General features: G+C 46.9%; 2 protein-coding genes across 4 annotated transcripts in view; one reads left to right on the forward strand and one right to left on the reverse strand.

Moving 5' to 3' along the window:
* The first annotated feature begins 1117 nt into the window (after window positions 1-1117).
* MRPL24 (mitochondrial ribosomal protein L24) lies at window positions 1118-11488 on the forward strand. Its single transcript, XM_073639475.1, has 6 exons — window positions 1118-1340; window positions 4002-4189; window positions 4477-4572; window positions 9466-9569; window positions 9651-9781; window positions 11155-11488. Exons 2-6 carry the CDS (start codon window positions 4004-4006, stop codon window positions 11289-11291), a joined length of 654 nt encoding a protein of 217 aa, XP_073495576.1. The 5' UTR covers window positions 1118-1340; window positions 4002-4003; the 3' UTR covers window positions 11292-11488.
* A 2-nt stretch (window positions 11489-11490) lies between these two features.
* Window positions 11491-13953, reverse strand: part of LOC141154053 (uncharacterized) — a 40708-nt gene continuing 38245 nt past the window's right edge. For 2 of the 3 annotated variants that reach the window (XM_073639473.1, XM_073639470.1), the window contains exons 7-10: window positions 12490-12567; window positions 12223-12300; window positions 11968-11993; window positions 11491-11660 (exon numbers count right to left, since the gene is read on the reverse strand). In XM_073639473.1, coding sequence (XP_073495574.1) covers window positions 11619-11660; window positions 11968-11993; window positions 12223-12300; window positions 12490-12567 — 224 coding nt within the window. In that variant the 3' untranslated portion in view covers window positions 11491-11618. The remainder of the gene's footprint in view (window positions 11661-11967; window positions 11994-12222; window positions 12301-12489; window positions 12568-13953) is intronic. The other variant, XM_073639471.1, reaches the window with a different exon arrangement.

Consider the following 13953-nt stretch of genomic DNA (forward strand, 5'->3'; position numbering starts at 1 on the left):
CGCCAAATTTAAACACCGCTCTGCTGATTGGTCGCGACCGCCGGCCGCAACCAATCAGCATTATTGGTGCCAAATTTAAACCCTGCTCTGCTGATTGGTCGCAGCCGGCAACCGCGACCAATCAGCGATTTTGGCGCCAAATTTAAACACGCTCTCCAGTCCTCACTAACACAGTTTGCTGATTGGTCGCGGCCGCCGCCTGCGACCAATCAGCGATATTGCCGCCAAATTTAAACACCGCTTTGCTGATTGGTCGCGGTTGCCGGCCGCGACCAATCAGCGATTTTGGCGCCAAATTTAAACACCGCTCTGCTGATTGCGCCCGGTCTGCCGCATACATATTCTAGAATACCCGATGCGTTAGAATCGGGCCACCATCTAGTTTATAATAATACTTAAAGGGGTTGTCCTGCGCCGTTCATTCGAAGGCGAGTGGTGCCTATGGTGTTGAGCTGCGCAGGGCAGCAGAGGTCATACGTGTCCTGGCCTCGAGCACCACTGGCCTCGAGCGCCAGAGACTAAGAACCAAAGTAAACCTGCCAATCGCCCCAAATACTGGCCTGCCACATATTTCAATGGACAGAACGGAGCTGAACCACCTTGATGTCGCCCTCCTCCCTGGCACCGGTACTTTCCTTCCTCGTGCCCCTCTATATGAGCTCAAGGCGATGATCACACTAAGTAGAAGACAATGATTCAGAACTATCCAGATGCTCGTGGGCGGAGACTAAACAATTGCTACTCTTTCATTTTATAGAGAAGCCACCGCAAAGGATGATGGGAGGCGTAAAGAAATAAGAAATAAAGGAATAATAAAAAATATGTAAAATTACAATAAAGGAAAATAATAACTAATAATAAAAAATAGAAATATTAAAAAAAAAAACAAGCTCTTGTGAGGAAAAATAAAAAAGGGCTTTTGGAAGACGGGAAGGGAAAACCAAAAGCACAAAAATGGCAATAATGTACGTCTTTCATAACTAGTGTTAATCACACATAAGCAGCTCAGGTGGGGCACACATCATCTATTTGTATCTATAGGAGAATTCAGCCCGCCATTTTTCACAAGGAGAATGGTCTCATAAAGGTTTTGTAAATAAAGTTTATAATAAAAAAAAAGAGAAAGAGACGCGCCGGCGCCGTGTAAAGACTACAACTCCCATGACGCCTTGCGGCACTGACGGCCTCGGGGAAACGGTTTCCTGGCTCAAACTTGCAGGATTTGCCGGGGGTCAGACGCTGTGCGGAGGGAGGCGGCAGATGAGCGGCGAGTGTGCACGGTTCTGTGCGTTGTGAGGGGTCGGAGGTCAGAGACTCACGGGGACACGTGGGGCAAGGAGGTGAGAGGTGTTGTGCTATGGGGGCCGGCTGGTGAAGGTCATTGCTCATATACACGTATACTGCGGGCTCTGCGGCATGAGTGCCATGTGTATTCCTATAGTATGTCACCAGGGTATAATTACTGGGGGTCTCACCCCTGGGACCACCACCGATCATAGAAACGAGGGTCCAAGCGCACTTTGCTTTATTTCTTGTCCCTCTTTTATTCAAATTTTCTGAGCAGCAGCGCCCCCCAATAATCTGTCGCTTTCATTGGTCAGCTGCCACACCTGCTACTGACTGAAGATTCTAAGGGGTTAAAATGGAGTTATCCTCGTAGCTGGGGGTAGAGCCGCCCATTGGTCCTCGTAGCTTGGGGTAGAGCCGCCCATTGGTCCTCGTAGCTGGGGGGTAGAGCCGCCCATTGCTTCTCGTAGCTGGGGGTAGAGCCGCCCATTGCTTCTCGTAGCTGGGGGTAGAGCCGCCCATTGCTTCTCGTAGCTGGGGGTAGAGCCGCCCATTGGTCCTCGTAGCTGGGGGGGTAGAGCCGCCCATTGGTCCTCGTAGCTTGGGGTAGAGCCGCCCATTGGTCCTCGTAGCTGGGGGGTAGAGCCGCCCATTGGTCCTCGTAGCTGGGGGGTAGAGCCGCCCATTGCTCCTCGTAGCTGGGGGGTAGAGCCGCCCATTGCTCCTCGTAGCTGGGGGTAGAGCCGCCCATTGCTTCTCGTAGCTGGGGGTAGAGCCGCCCATTGCTCCTCGTAGCTGGGGGGTAGAGCCGCCCATTGCTTCTCGTAGCTGGGGGTAGAGCCGCCCATTGCTCCTCGTAGCTGGGGGGTAGAGCCGCCCATTGCTCCTCGTAGCTGGGGGGTAGAGCCGCCCATTGCTTCTCGTAGCTGGGGGTAGAGCCGCCCATTGCTCCTCGTAGCTGGGGGGGTAGAGCCGCCCATTGCTCCTCGTAGCTGGGGGGTAGAGCCGCCCATTGCTCCTCGTAGCTGGGGGGTAGAGCCGCCCATTGCTCTTCGTAGCTGGGGGGTAGAGCCGCCCATTGCTTCTCGTAGCTGGGGGTAGAGCCGCCCATTGCTTCTCGTAGCTGGGGGGTAGAGCCGCCCATTGCTCCTCGTAGCTGGGGGGTAGAGCCGCCCATTGCTTCTCGTAGCTGGGGGTAGAGCCGCCCATTGCTTCTCGTAGCTGGGGGTAGAGCCGCCCATTGGTCCTCGTAGCTGGTGTTAGGAGCCGCCCATTGGTCCTCGTAGCTGGTGTTAGGAGCCGCCCATTGGTCCTCGTAGCTGGTGTTAGGAGCCGCCCATTGGTCCTCGTAGCTGGTGTTAGGAGCCGCCCATTGGTCCTCGTAGCTGGGGGGGTCGAGGCCGCCCATTGGTCCTCGTAGCTGGGGGGGTCGAGGCCGCCCATTGGTCCCCGTAGCTGGGGGGTCGAGGCCGCCCATTGGTCCCCGTAGCTGGGGGGTCGAGGCTGCCCATTGTCAAGGAATACAGCTGGGGAGGTCACAAAGATCCCACCACTGTTACCACTTTGTCACAGATCTCACCGCTGTCACCAGTTTGTTAGAGGACGCAACTTCGCCACCTCCAATCGTCAGGACAATTATGCAATTGGCTGACAAGTGATGGATGCGGCTGCTTTCCCTACTAGACCAGTTATTGGGGAACTCACAGTGAACGTATGGTATACACACCTCCGATTCCAACACATGGAATATACAGTGGGTACGGAAAGTATTCAGACCCCTTTAAAGTTTTCGCTCTTTGTTTCATTGCAGCCATTTGGTAAACTCTAAAAAGTTCATTTTTTTTTCTCCTCATTAAAAGTACACTCTGCACCCCATCTTGACTGAAAAAAAACAGTAATGTAGAAATTTTTGCAAATTTATTAAAGAAAAACTGAAATATCACATGGTCATAAGTATTCAGACCCTTTGCTCAGACACTCATATTTAAGTCACTTGCTGTCCATTTCCTTGTGAGCCTCCTTGAGATGGTTCTACTCCTTCATTGGAGTCCAGCTGTGTTTAATTAAACTGATAGGACTTGATTTGGAAAGGCACACACCTGTCTATATAAGACCTCACAGCTCACAGTGCATGTCAGACCAAATGAGAATCATGTGCATGTACGGTCACTGCCAGCTCCACAATAACAAAAGGGAGCCACTACTAGCTGCCACCACCAATTGTTTATACAGGCCGATTGTACACCCGTTACAGGTAGCGTATGGCTTCAGAGGTGCGGTTTACACAGCAAGAGGTATTACTGAGCTATTACATTTTATATATGTAATCCAGATATGTAGGAAGTGTTTATAAAAATATACAAAGATGATACACAATAGGGAACAAAACAACACAATATATACAATCACATAAGATAAAAAGGAACAAAAGAAAATTACTAAACCTGAGGTCACGGAAATGGCTCAGAGCTTAGCGGAGGGAAACACTCCAGGAAAATAGACAGAATCTACAGCAAGCTGTACCTTCCGGGGCTGACGAGTGACCCAAACACTGCATTTTATTAGCTCAAAGTTATGCCCACATACTTCCTCTTGATGACCTCATGTGGGGGCTGGTTGTAGAATGCTCCCCACATTTCATTTTTATAACACCCGAGAAAATCATTACTGAAAAATTACTAAACTTCGGGGCCTCTGTGGTTGTTTTCTTCCAGAAATGCGTCTCACCGCGCTCCTCGCTGCGCCCTCGAAGGTCATAAAGCTACCCCGCGACTACCGCTTCGGCACCAGCCGGCCGTCTACAATAGCCGCTCAGCGGAAAAACCCTCCTGGAAAGAGGAGATCAAAAATATTTGTGGAGCCCATCAGGAACAATGAGTGGGCGTATTTCCGGGGTGACACAGTAAGTAGAGGAGTTGTCTCGCTAGTTTTGTGACCCTTTTGTGGGTGTTTTCTGGGACGGATTTGCGGCTCATTTCACCTTTTACATTGAAATTCCACGCCAAAATCTGCTGCTGATTTTCCAATCTTGTTGGGTGCCCACACATATGTGATTGCACTTCCCAGCCACGGTCAGGCTGTGGCACAGACAGATGGTTAGGTCCACATGCGCCAAAGGCGTTAATGGTTACGCGCTATTTTTTGGGGTCAAGGTTTTGTATCCTATGATTTACCTGCTTTGTTTTCCAGGTTGAAGTTCTCGCTGGAAAAGATGCGGGAAAACAGGGGAAGGTGACACAAGTTATAAGAGCGCGCAACTGGGTGGTGGTGGAGAATCTGAACACGGTGAGAGGCGTAAATGTACCAGATACAGATGCTTATAGATGTAATATATATATATATATACAGTACAGACCAAAAGTTTGGACACACCTCATTTAAAGATTTTTCTGTATTTTCATGACTATGAAAATTGTACATTCACACTGAAGGCATCAAAACTATGAATTAACACATATGGAATTATATACTTAACAAAAAAGTGTGAAACAACTGAAAATATGTCTTATATTCTAGGTTCTTCAAAGTAGCCTCCTTTTGCTTTGATGACTGCTTTGCACACTCTTGGCATTCTCTTGATGAGCTTCAAGAGGTAGTCACCGGAAATGGTCTTCCAACAATCTTGAAGGAGTTCCCAGAGATGCTTAGCACTTGTTGGCCCTTTTGCCTTCACTCTGCGGTCCAGCTCACCCCAAACCATCTCGATTGGGTTCAGGTCTGGTGACTGTGGAGGCCAGGTCATCTGGCGTAGCCCCCCATCACTCTCCCTCTTGGTCAAATAGCCCTTACACAGCCTGGAGGTGTGTTTGGGGTCATTGTCCTGTTGAAAAATAAATGATGGTCCAACTAAACGCAAACCGGATGGAATAGCATGCCGCTGCAAGATACTGTGGTAGCCATGCTGGTTCAGTATGCCTTCAATTTTGAATAAATCCCCAACAGTGTCACCAGCAAAGCCCCCCCCACACCATCACACCTCCTCCTCCATGCTTCACGGTGGGAACCAGGCATGTAGAGTCCATCCATTCACCTTTACTGCATCGCACAAAGACACGGTGGTTGGAACCAAAGATCTCAAATTTGGACTCATCAGACCAAAGCACAGATTTCCACTGGTCTAATGTCCATTCCTTGTGTTCTTTAGCCCAAACAAGTCTCTTCTGCTTGTTGCCTGTCCTTAGCAGTGGTTCCCTAGCAGCTATTTTACCATGAAGGCTTGCTGCACAAAGTCTCCTCTTAACAGTTGTTGAAGAGATGTGTCTGCTGCTAGAACTCTGTGTGGCATTGACCTGGTCTCTAATCTGAGCTGCTGTTAACCTGCGATTTCTGATGCTGGTGACTCGGATAAACTTATCCTCAGAAGCAGAGGTGACTCTTGGTCGTCCTTTCCTGGGGCAGTCTTCATGTAAGCCAGTTTCTTTGTAGCACTTGATGGTTTTTGCAACTGCACTTGGGGACATTTTCAAAGTTTGCCCAATTTTTCGGACTGACTGACCTTCATTTCTTAAAGTAATGATGGCCACTCGTTTTTCTTTACTTAGCTGCTTTTTCTTTCCATAATACAAATTCTAACAGTCTATTCAGTAGGACTACCAGCTGTGTATCCACCTGACTCCTGCACAACACAACTGATGGTCCCAACCCCATTTATAAGGCAAGAAATCCCACTTATTAAACCTGACAGGGCACACCTGTGAAGTGAAAACCATTTCCGGTAACTACCTCTTGATGCTCATGAAGAGAATGCCAAGAGTGTGCAAAGCAGTCATCAAAGCAAAAGGTGGCTACTGTGAAGAACCTAGAATATAAGACTTATTTTCAGTTGTTTCACACTTTTTTGTTAAGTATATAATTCCATATGTGTTAATTCATAGTTTTGATGCCTTCAGTGTGAATGTACAATTTTCATAGTCATGAAAATACAGAAAAATCTTTAAATGAGAAGGTGTGTCCAAACTTTTGGTCTGTACTGTATACACACACACACACACACACACACACACACACACACACACACACACACACACACACACACGTGCATCTCACTAAATTAGAATATCATCGTAAAGTTAATTTATTTCAGTTCTTCAATACAAAAAGTGAAACTCATATATTATAGAGAGTCATTACACACAGAGGGATCTATTATATAGAGTCATTACACACAGAGGGATCTATTTCACATGTTTATTTCTGTTAATGTTGATGATTATGGCTTACAGCCAATGAAAACACAAAAGTCATTATCTCAGTAAATTAGAATACTTTATAACAACAGCCTGAAAAATGTTTTTAAAATGCGAAATGTCCTACTGAAATGTCTGTTCAGTAAATGCCTCAATACTTGGTCGGGCTCCTTTTGCATCAATTACTGCATCAATGCGGCAATGTGGCATGGAGGGATCAGCCTGTGGCACTGCTGAGGTGTTATGGAAGCCCAGGTGGCTTTGATAGCAGCCTTCAGCTCGTCTGCATTGTTGGGTCTGGGGTCTCTCCTCTTCCTCTGGACAATACCCCATAGATTCTCTATAATAGATTCTCTATGGGGTTAAGGTTAGGCGAGTTTGCTGCCAATCAAGCACAGTGATACTGTTGTGTGTAAACCAGGTATTGGTACTTTTGTCAGTGTGGACAGGGGCCAAGTCCAGCTGGAGAATGACATTTCCATCTCCAAAAAGCTTGTCGGCAGAGGGAAGCATGAAGTGCTCTAACATGTCATGGTAGACGGCTGCGCTGACTTTGGTCTTGATAAAACACAGTGGACCTACACCAGCAGATGACATGGCTCCCCAAACCATCACTGATTGTGGAAACTTCACACTAGACCTCAAGCAGCTTGGATTGTGGCCTCTCCACTCTTCCTCCAGACTCTGGGACCTTGTGGAGTGTGTCAATGACTGCCTTCTGGACATCTGTCAAGTCAGCAGTCTTCCCCATGATTGTGGAGCCTACTGAAACAGACTAAGGGACCTTTGTAAATGTTTCAGAAGCCTTTGGCAGGTGTTTTTTGTGAATTATTGTAATTTACTGAGATAATGACTTTGGTGTTTTCATTGGCTGTAAGCCATAATCCTCAACATTAACAGAAATAAACACTTGAAATCGATCCCTCTGTGTGTAATGACTCTATATAATAGATCACTCTGTGTGTAATGACTCTATATAATAGATCCCTCTGTGTGTAATGACTCTATATAATAGATCACTTTGTGTGTAATGACTCTATATAATAGATCACTTTGTGTGTAATGACTCTATATAATAGATCACTTTGTGTGTAATGACTCTATATAATAGATCACTTTGTGTGTAATGACTCTATATAATAGATCCCTCTGCGTGTAATGACTCTATATAATAGATCCCTCTGTGTGTAATGACTCTATATAATAGATCCCTCTGTGTGTAATAACTCCATATAATAGATCACTCTGCGTGTAATGACTCTATATAATAGATCCCTCTGTGTGTAATGATTCTATATAATAGATCCCTCTGTGTGTAATGACTCTATATAATAGATCACTTTGTGTGTAATGACTCTATATAATAGATCCCTCTGTGTGTAATGACTCTATATAATAGATCACTTTGTGTGTAATGACTCTATATAATAGATCACTTTGTGTGTAATGACTCTATATAATAGATCCCTCTGTGTGTAATGACTCTATATAATAGATCACTTTGTGTGTAATGACTCTATATAATATAAGAGTTTAACTTTTTGTATTGAAGAACTGAAATAAATTAACTTTTTGATAATATTCTAATTTAGTGAGATGCACCTGTGTGTGTGTGTGTGTGTGTGTGTGTGTGTGTGTATGTGTGTGTATACACACACACTCACTCTCACACACACACATGGAAAATTAGGGGCACTGCAGGTTGCACGCTCAGCTCCCAAGTCTGCTCCGTACATGCTGTTTGCTCTCTCAGCTCCCGAGCCCGCTCTGTACATGCAGTTCCTACACTCAGCTCCCGAGCCCGCTCCGTACATGCTGTTTGCTCTCTCAGCTCCCGAGCCCGCTCCGTATGTGCAGTTCCTAAACTCGGCTCCCGAGCCCGCTCCGTACATGCTGTTTGCTCTCTCAGCTCCCGAGCCCGCTCCGTACATGCTGTTTGCTCTCTCAGCTCCCAAGCCCGCTCCGTACGTGCAGTTCCCACGCTCAGCTCCCGAGGCTGCTCCATATGTGCTGTTCCCATGCTTAGCTCCAGAGCCCGCTCCGTATGTGCAGTTCCTACACTCGGCTCCCGAGCCCGCTCCGTACATGCTGTTTGCTCTCTCAGCTCCCAAGCCCGCTCCGTACGTGCAGTTCCCATGCTCAGCTCCCAAGGCCACTCCGTACGTGCAGTTCCCACGCTCAGCTCCCGAGCCTGCTCCCTACATGCTGTTTGCTCCCTCAGCCCCCAAGCCCGCTCCGTACATGCAGATCACACGCTCAGCTTCCGAGCCCGCTCTGTACATGCTGTTTGCTCTCTCAGCTCTCGAGCTCCTCAGCCCACTCTGTACATGTTGTTTGCTCTCTCAGCCCCCAAGCCTGCTCTGTACATGCAGTTCCCACACTCAGCTCCCGAGGCTGCTCCTTATGTGCAGTTCCCACGCTCAGCTCCCAAGGCTGCTCCGTATGTATAGTTCCCACGCTCGGCTCCCGAGGCTGCTCCGTATGTGCAGTTCCCACGCTCGGCTCCCGAGGCTGCTCCGTATGTGCAGTTCCCACGCTCGGCTCCCGAGGCTGCTCCGTATGTGCAGTTCCCACGCTCGGCTCCCGAGGCTGCTCCGTATGTGCAGTTCCCACGCTCGGCTCCCGAGGCTGCTCCGTATGTGCAGTTCCCACGCTCGGCTCCCGAGGCTGCTCCGTATGTGCAGTTCCCACGCTCGGCTCCCGAGGCTGCTCCGTATGTGCAGTTCCCATGCTCGGCTCCTGAGCCCGCTCCGTATGTGCAGTTCCCACGCTCGGCTCCCGAGCCCGCTCCGTACGTGCAGATCACACGTTCGGTGCCCGAGCCCGCACCGTTCGTGCAGATTGCACGCTCATGTAGCCTTCATCAGGGTTATCAAGGTCTGTGTAAAGTGGCATATACACTAATGTACACAGTGTCTTGTTGACTTATAGGGCTTCCTGTGAACAGATCAGATAATCGCTCACATCTTTCACCTTCTCCTTTGATATTTAGCATTATCGCTACGTCGGGAAGTCTGGTGGTTACAGAGGGACGTATGTGCCCAGTGAAGCTCCCCTGCTGCTTAATCACGTGTCCCTCGTGGACCCGACAGACAGGTGAGCCACTCGTCCCTTCTATCAATCATCACTACTACTCATGTGGCCGTTATCTTATGAATCTTTTTTTTTTTTAACCAGGCAGCCAACATCGGTGGAATGGCGATACACAGAAGAGGGTGAGCGGGTGAGGGTGTCGCTACGAACCGGACGGATCATTCCTAAACCCCTCTTCCAACGACGAGACGGGATCATCCCTGATCAGTGGAAGGGTGAGGATCCCCGTAGGAATCTGCTGTATATTGTATGCAGTGGTCACTTGCTTTAGCTAAGACAATGTGATTCAGTGTGGCCCCCGCTGGTCTAGATACTGGTGTTCAGTGTGGCCACTGCCAGTCTAGATACTGGTGTTCAGTGTGGCCACTGCCAGTCTAGATACTGGTGTTCAGTGTGGCCACCGCCGGTCTAGATACTGGTGTTCAGTGTGGCCACCGCCGGTCTAGATACTGGTGTTCAGTGTGGCCACCGCCGGTCTAGATACTGGTGTTCAGTGTGGCCACCGCCGGTCTAGATACTGGTGTTCAGTGTGGCCACCGCCGGTCTAGATACTGGTGTTCAGTGTGGCCACCGCCGGTCTAGATACTGGTGTTCAGTGTGGCCACCGCCGGTCTAGATACTGGTGTTCAGTGTGGCCACCGCCGGTCTAGATACTGGTGTTCAGTGTGGCCACTGCCGGTCTAGATACTGGTGTTCAGTGTGGCCACTGCCGGTCTAGATACTGGTGTTCAGTGTGGCCACTGCCGGTCTAGATACTGGTGTTCAGTGTGGCCACTGCCGGTCTAGATACTGGTGTTCAGTGTGGCCACTGCCGGTTTAGATACTGGTGTTCAGTGTGGCCACTCCTGGTTTAGATACTGGTGTTCAGTGTGGCCACTCCTGGTTTAGATACTGGTGTTCAGTGTGGCCACTCCTGGTTTAGATACTGGTGTTCAGTGTGGCCACTCCTGGTTTAGATACTGGTGTTCAGTGTGGCCACTCCTGGTTTAGATACTGGTGTTCAGTGTGGCCACTCCTGGTTTAGATACTGGTGTTCAGTGTGGCCACCGCCGGTCTAGATACTGGTGGTGTTCAGTGTGGCCATCGGCGGTCTAGATACTGGTGGTGTTCAGTGTGGCCATCGGCGGTCTAGATACTGGTGGTGTTCAGTGTGGCCACCGGCGGTCTAGATACTGGTGTTCAGTGTGGCCACCGCCGGTCTAGATACTGGTGTTCAGTGTGGCCACCGCCGGTCTAGATACTGGTGTTCAGTGTGGCCACCGCCGGTCTAGATACTGGTGTTCAGTGTGGCCACCGCCGGTCTAGATACTGGTGTTCAGTGTGGCCACCGCCGGTCTAGATACTGGTGTTCAGTGTGGCCACCGCCGGTCTAGATACTGGTGTTCAGTGTGGCCACCGCCGGTCTAGATACTGGTATTTGTCAGGTGACTGCCAGGATTTGTGCACATATCTTGGCAGGAAACCATCGCCACAACCTCACCGTCCGCTCTCTCCTACCGATGTGGAAGTTAGCGACCCCGGAGAACCCCCTAATGGTTCCACTTACATGTCTTATGCCACGTTCCTGACTTCTCTCCCTTTGCATTAGACGGCCCTAAGGACACATCTGCGGATGACGCTTTGGAGAGAACCTACGTCCCATCATTGAAAACCTTTCAAGAGGAAATCATGGAGGCCATGGGCATCGTAGAGAACAGACGACACCGGGATTCCTTCTGGTACTGATGGGTGCGGACTACGGCCGGGGGTCATGGAAGACTCAAACGTTCAGCCCCTGTTATTGGGGGTCTACACCTGAGAAAGAAGCAACAATGTCCTAAGTGCAGGGGGGGGTATATTCTTTGGATTTTAACATCTGGATTTTCATAAATTCGTCGGCATATGACAGAAGAGGAGACCACAATAAAATCCAGACACATTCATCTAATGTTTTATCATTCTAATTTTCATCTTGGGGTCCTTTACTGATGTCGTAGAGTTTTTTTTTTTTTTTCGATTCTGTGTGAATGAGGCAGTGCTGATGCTGGCGGTGTACACGGGGTCTGCAGGGCGTCAGGACTCGTCGTGCTTCACTTTCACAGCAGAGTAGAGAACCTGCGAAGCCGAGAACATGACTTACTGATCATTCATGGTCCCACCAGGCTCAAGAACGGACCTCTGAAGCACCCCCTATCTGCATGCAGCGATGGCAGCGGGTGCGCACCACGTTCATCATCTATGGGACTGCCGAAAATGACAGAGTACAGTTGTTGACGGTACCATACACAATGAATGGAGCCGTGGTGCGCACCGGCGGCCATTGCTTCATGCAGATGGGGGCGCTTCAGGGACCCTCAACAGTTGGCTATAACTTAAAGGGGTCGTCCTAACTGAGTAAGATGAATTCTTAGATAATACTCACCGTCTCAGTGACTTTAGGTGATGAAGCTGAAAATATAAAGGCAGAACATGACACAAGCTATATCCTATATATATATATCGTTCACTGCAACACATGGCTCATCTGTACACTGGTTTTCTGCATTTCTTTGTACAAGGCAGCCATGCTCTCCTGGGCCACCCCGAGCCCCGGCTAAACTATGGCTCTAATAACTAGAAAAGAAGAAAAAGTTTATTTTTTTCCCCTTGGATTTTTCTAAAGCAAATGAAGACTGACCTTTCAGAGAGAGGTTAAGAGCGGCGTAACAGACGTCATCATCTGCGGGGACATCTATGACGGAGGAAAAAGGAACAACTATGTAAAAAGAAAAAGAGGAGCATCTATTATCCTCCAAAGCTTCTACTGCTCACCACACAATGACAGCTATAGGCTCCTCCAGGAATCGTGTCATGTCCTCAATGTAATGTACATGTGATTATTCACGCTCTTACCCAAGTCATAATCATTGCCTTACTAAACTGCGACAAAACATTTATTACTCACCGCTCTGGATCCAGCATCCGGCTAAATTACTATAAATGGTCTCATATTCTCCAGTAACGTGGTGTCCTGAGCTATGGACTAACAGAAAAATATCAGCAATATATTCATCTACATAGGGGCGTATTATAGTAGTTATATTCATCTACATAGGAGCAGTATTATAGTAGTTATATTCTTGTACATAGGAGCAGTATTATAGTAGTTATATTCATCTACATAGGGGGCAGTATTATAGTAGTTATATTCCTGTACATAGGAGCAGTATTATAGTAGTTATATTCTTGTACATAGGGAGCAGTATTATAGTAGTTATATTCTTGTACATAGGGGCAGTATTATAGTAGTTATATTCTTGTACATAGGGGTCAGTATTATAGTAGTTATATTCTTGTACATGGGGGCAGTATTATAGTAGTTATATTCTTGTACATAGGGGTCAGTATTATAGTAGTTATATTCTTGTACATAGGAGCAGTATTATAGTAGTTATATTCTTGTATATAGGAGCAGTATTATATTAGTTATATTCTTATACATAGGAGCAGTATTATAGTAGTTATATTCTTCTATATAGGAGCAGTATTATAGTAGTTATATTCTTCTATATAGGAGCAGTATTATAGTAGTTATATTCTTGTACATAGGAGCAGTATTATAGTAGTTATATTCTTGTACATAGGGGGCAGTATTATAGTAGTTATATTCATCTACATAGGGGCGTATTATAGTAGTTATATTCATCTACATAGGAGCAGTATTATAGTAGTTATATTCATCTACATAGGAGCAGTATTATAGTAGTTATATTCTTGTACATAGGGGGCAGTATTATAGTAGTTATATTCTTGTACATAGGAGGCAGTATTATAGTAGTTATATTCATCTACATAGGGGCGTATTATAGTAGTTATATTCATCTACATAGGGGGCAGTATTATAGTAGTTATATTCATCTACATAGGGGGCAGTATTATAGTAGTTATATTCTGTACATAGGGGGCAGTATTATAGTAGTTATATTCATCTACATAGGGGCGTATTATAGTAGTTATATTCATCTACATAGGGGGCAGTATTATAGTAGTTATATTCTTGTACATAGGGGGCAGTATTATAGTAGTTATATTCTTGTACATAGAAGCAGTATTATAGTAGTTATATTCTTCTACATAGGAGCAGTATTATAGTAGTTATATTCTTGTACATAGGAGCAGTATTATAGTAGCTATTTTCTTGTACATAGGAGCAGTATTATAGTAGTTATATTCTTGTACATAGGGGGCAGTATTATAGTAGTTATATTCTTGTACATAGGGGGCAGTATTATAGTAGTTATATTCTTGTACATAGGAGCAGTATTATAGTAGTTATATTCTTGAATATAAGAGCAGTATTGTAGTTATATTCTTGTACATAGGGGGCAGTATTATAGTAGTTATATTCTTGTACATAGGGGGCAGTATT

The sequence above is a fragment of the Phyllobates terribilis genome, unplaced genomic scaffold (genome assembly GCF_046119375.1).
Source record: "Phyllobates terribilis strain yellow unplaced genomic scaffold, ASM4611937v1 Scaffold_7__3_contigs__length_470593459, whole genome shotgun sequence".
Classification (NCBI taxonomy): domain Eukaryota; kingdom Metazoa; phylum Chordata; class Amphibia; order Anura; family Dendrobatidae; genus Phyllobates; species Phyllobates terribilis.

Bases quoted from the DNA above. Each gene is read 5' to 3' on its own strand.
- MRPL24 (XM_073639475.1), top strand. From the start codon at position 4,004: ATGCGTCTCACCGCGCTCCTCGCTGCGCCCTCGAAGGTCATAAAGCTA. The intron at 9,570-9,650 runs GTGAGCCACTCG...TTTTTTAACCAG, and splicing joins CTCGTGGACCCGACAGACAG to GCAGCCAACATCGGTGGAAT. The intron at 9,782-11,154 runs GTGAGGATCCCC...CCTTTGCATTAG, and splicing joins CATCCCTGATCAGTGGAAGG to ACGGCCCTAAGGACACATCT.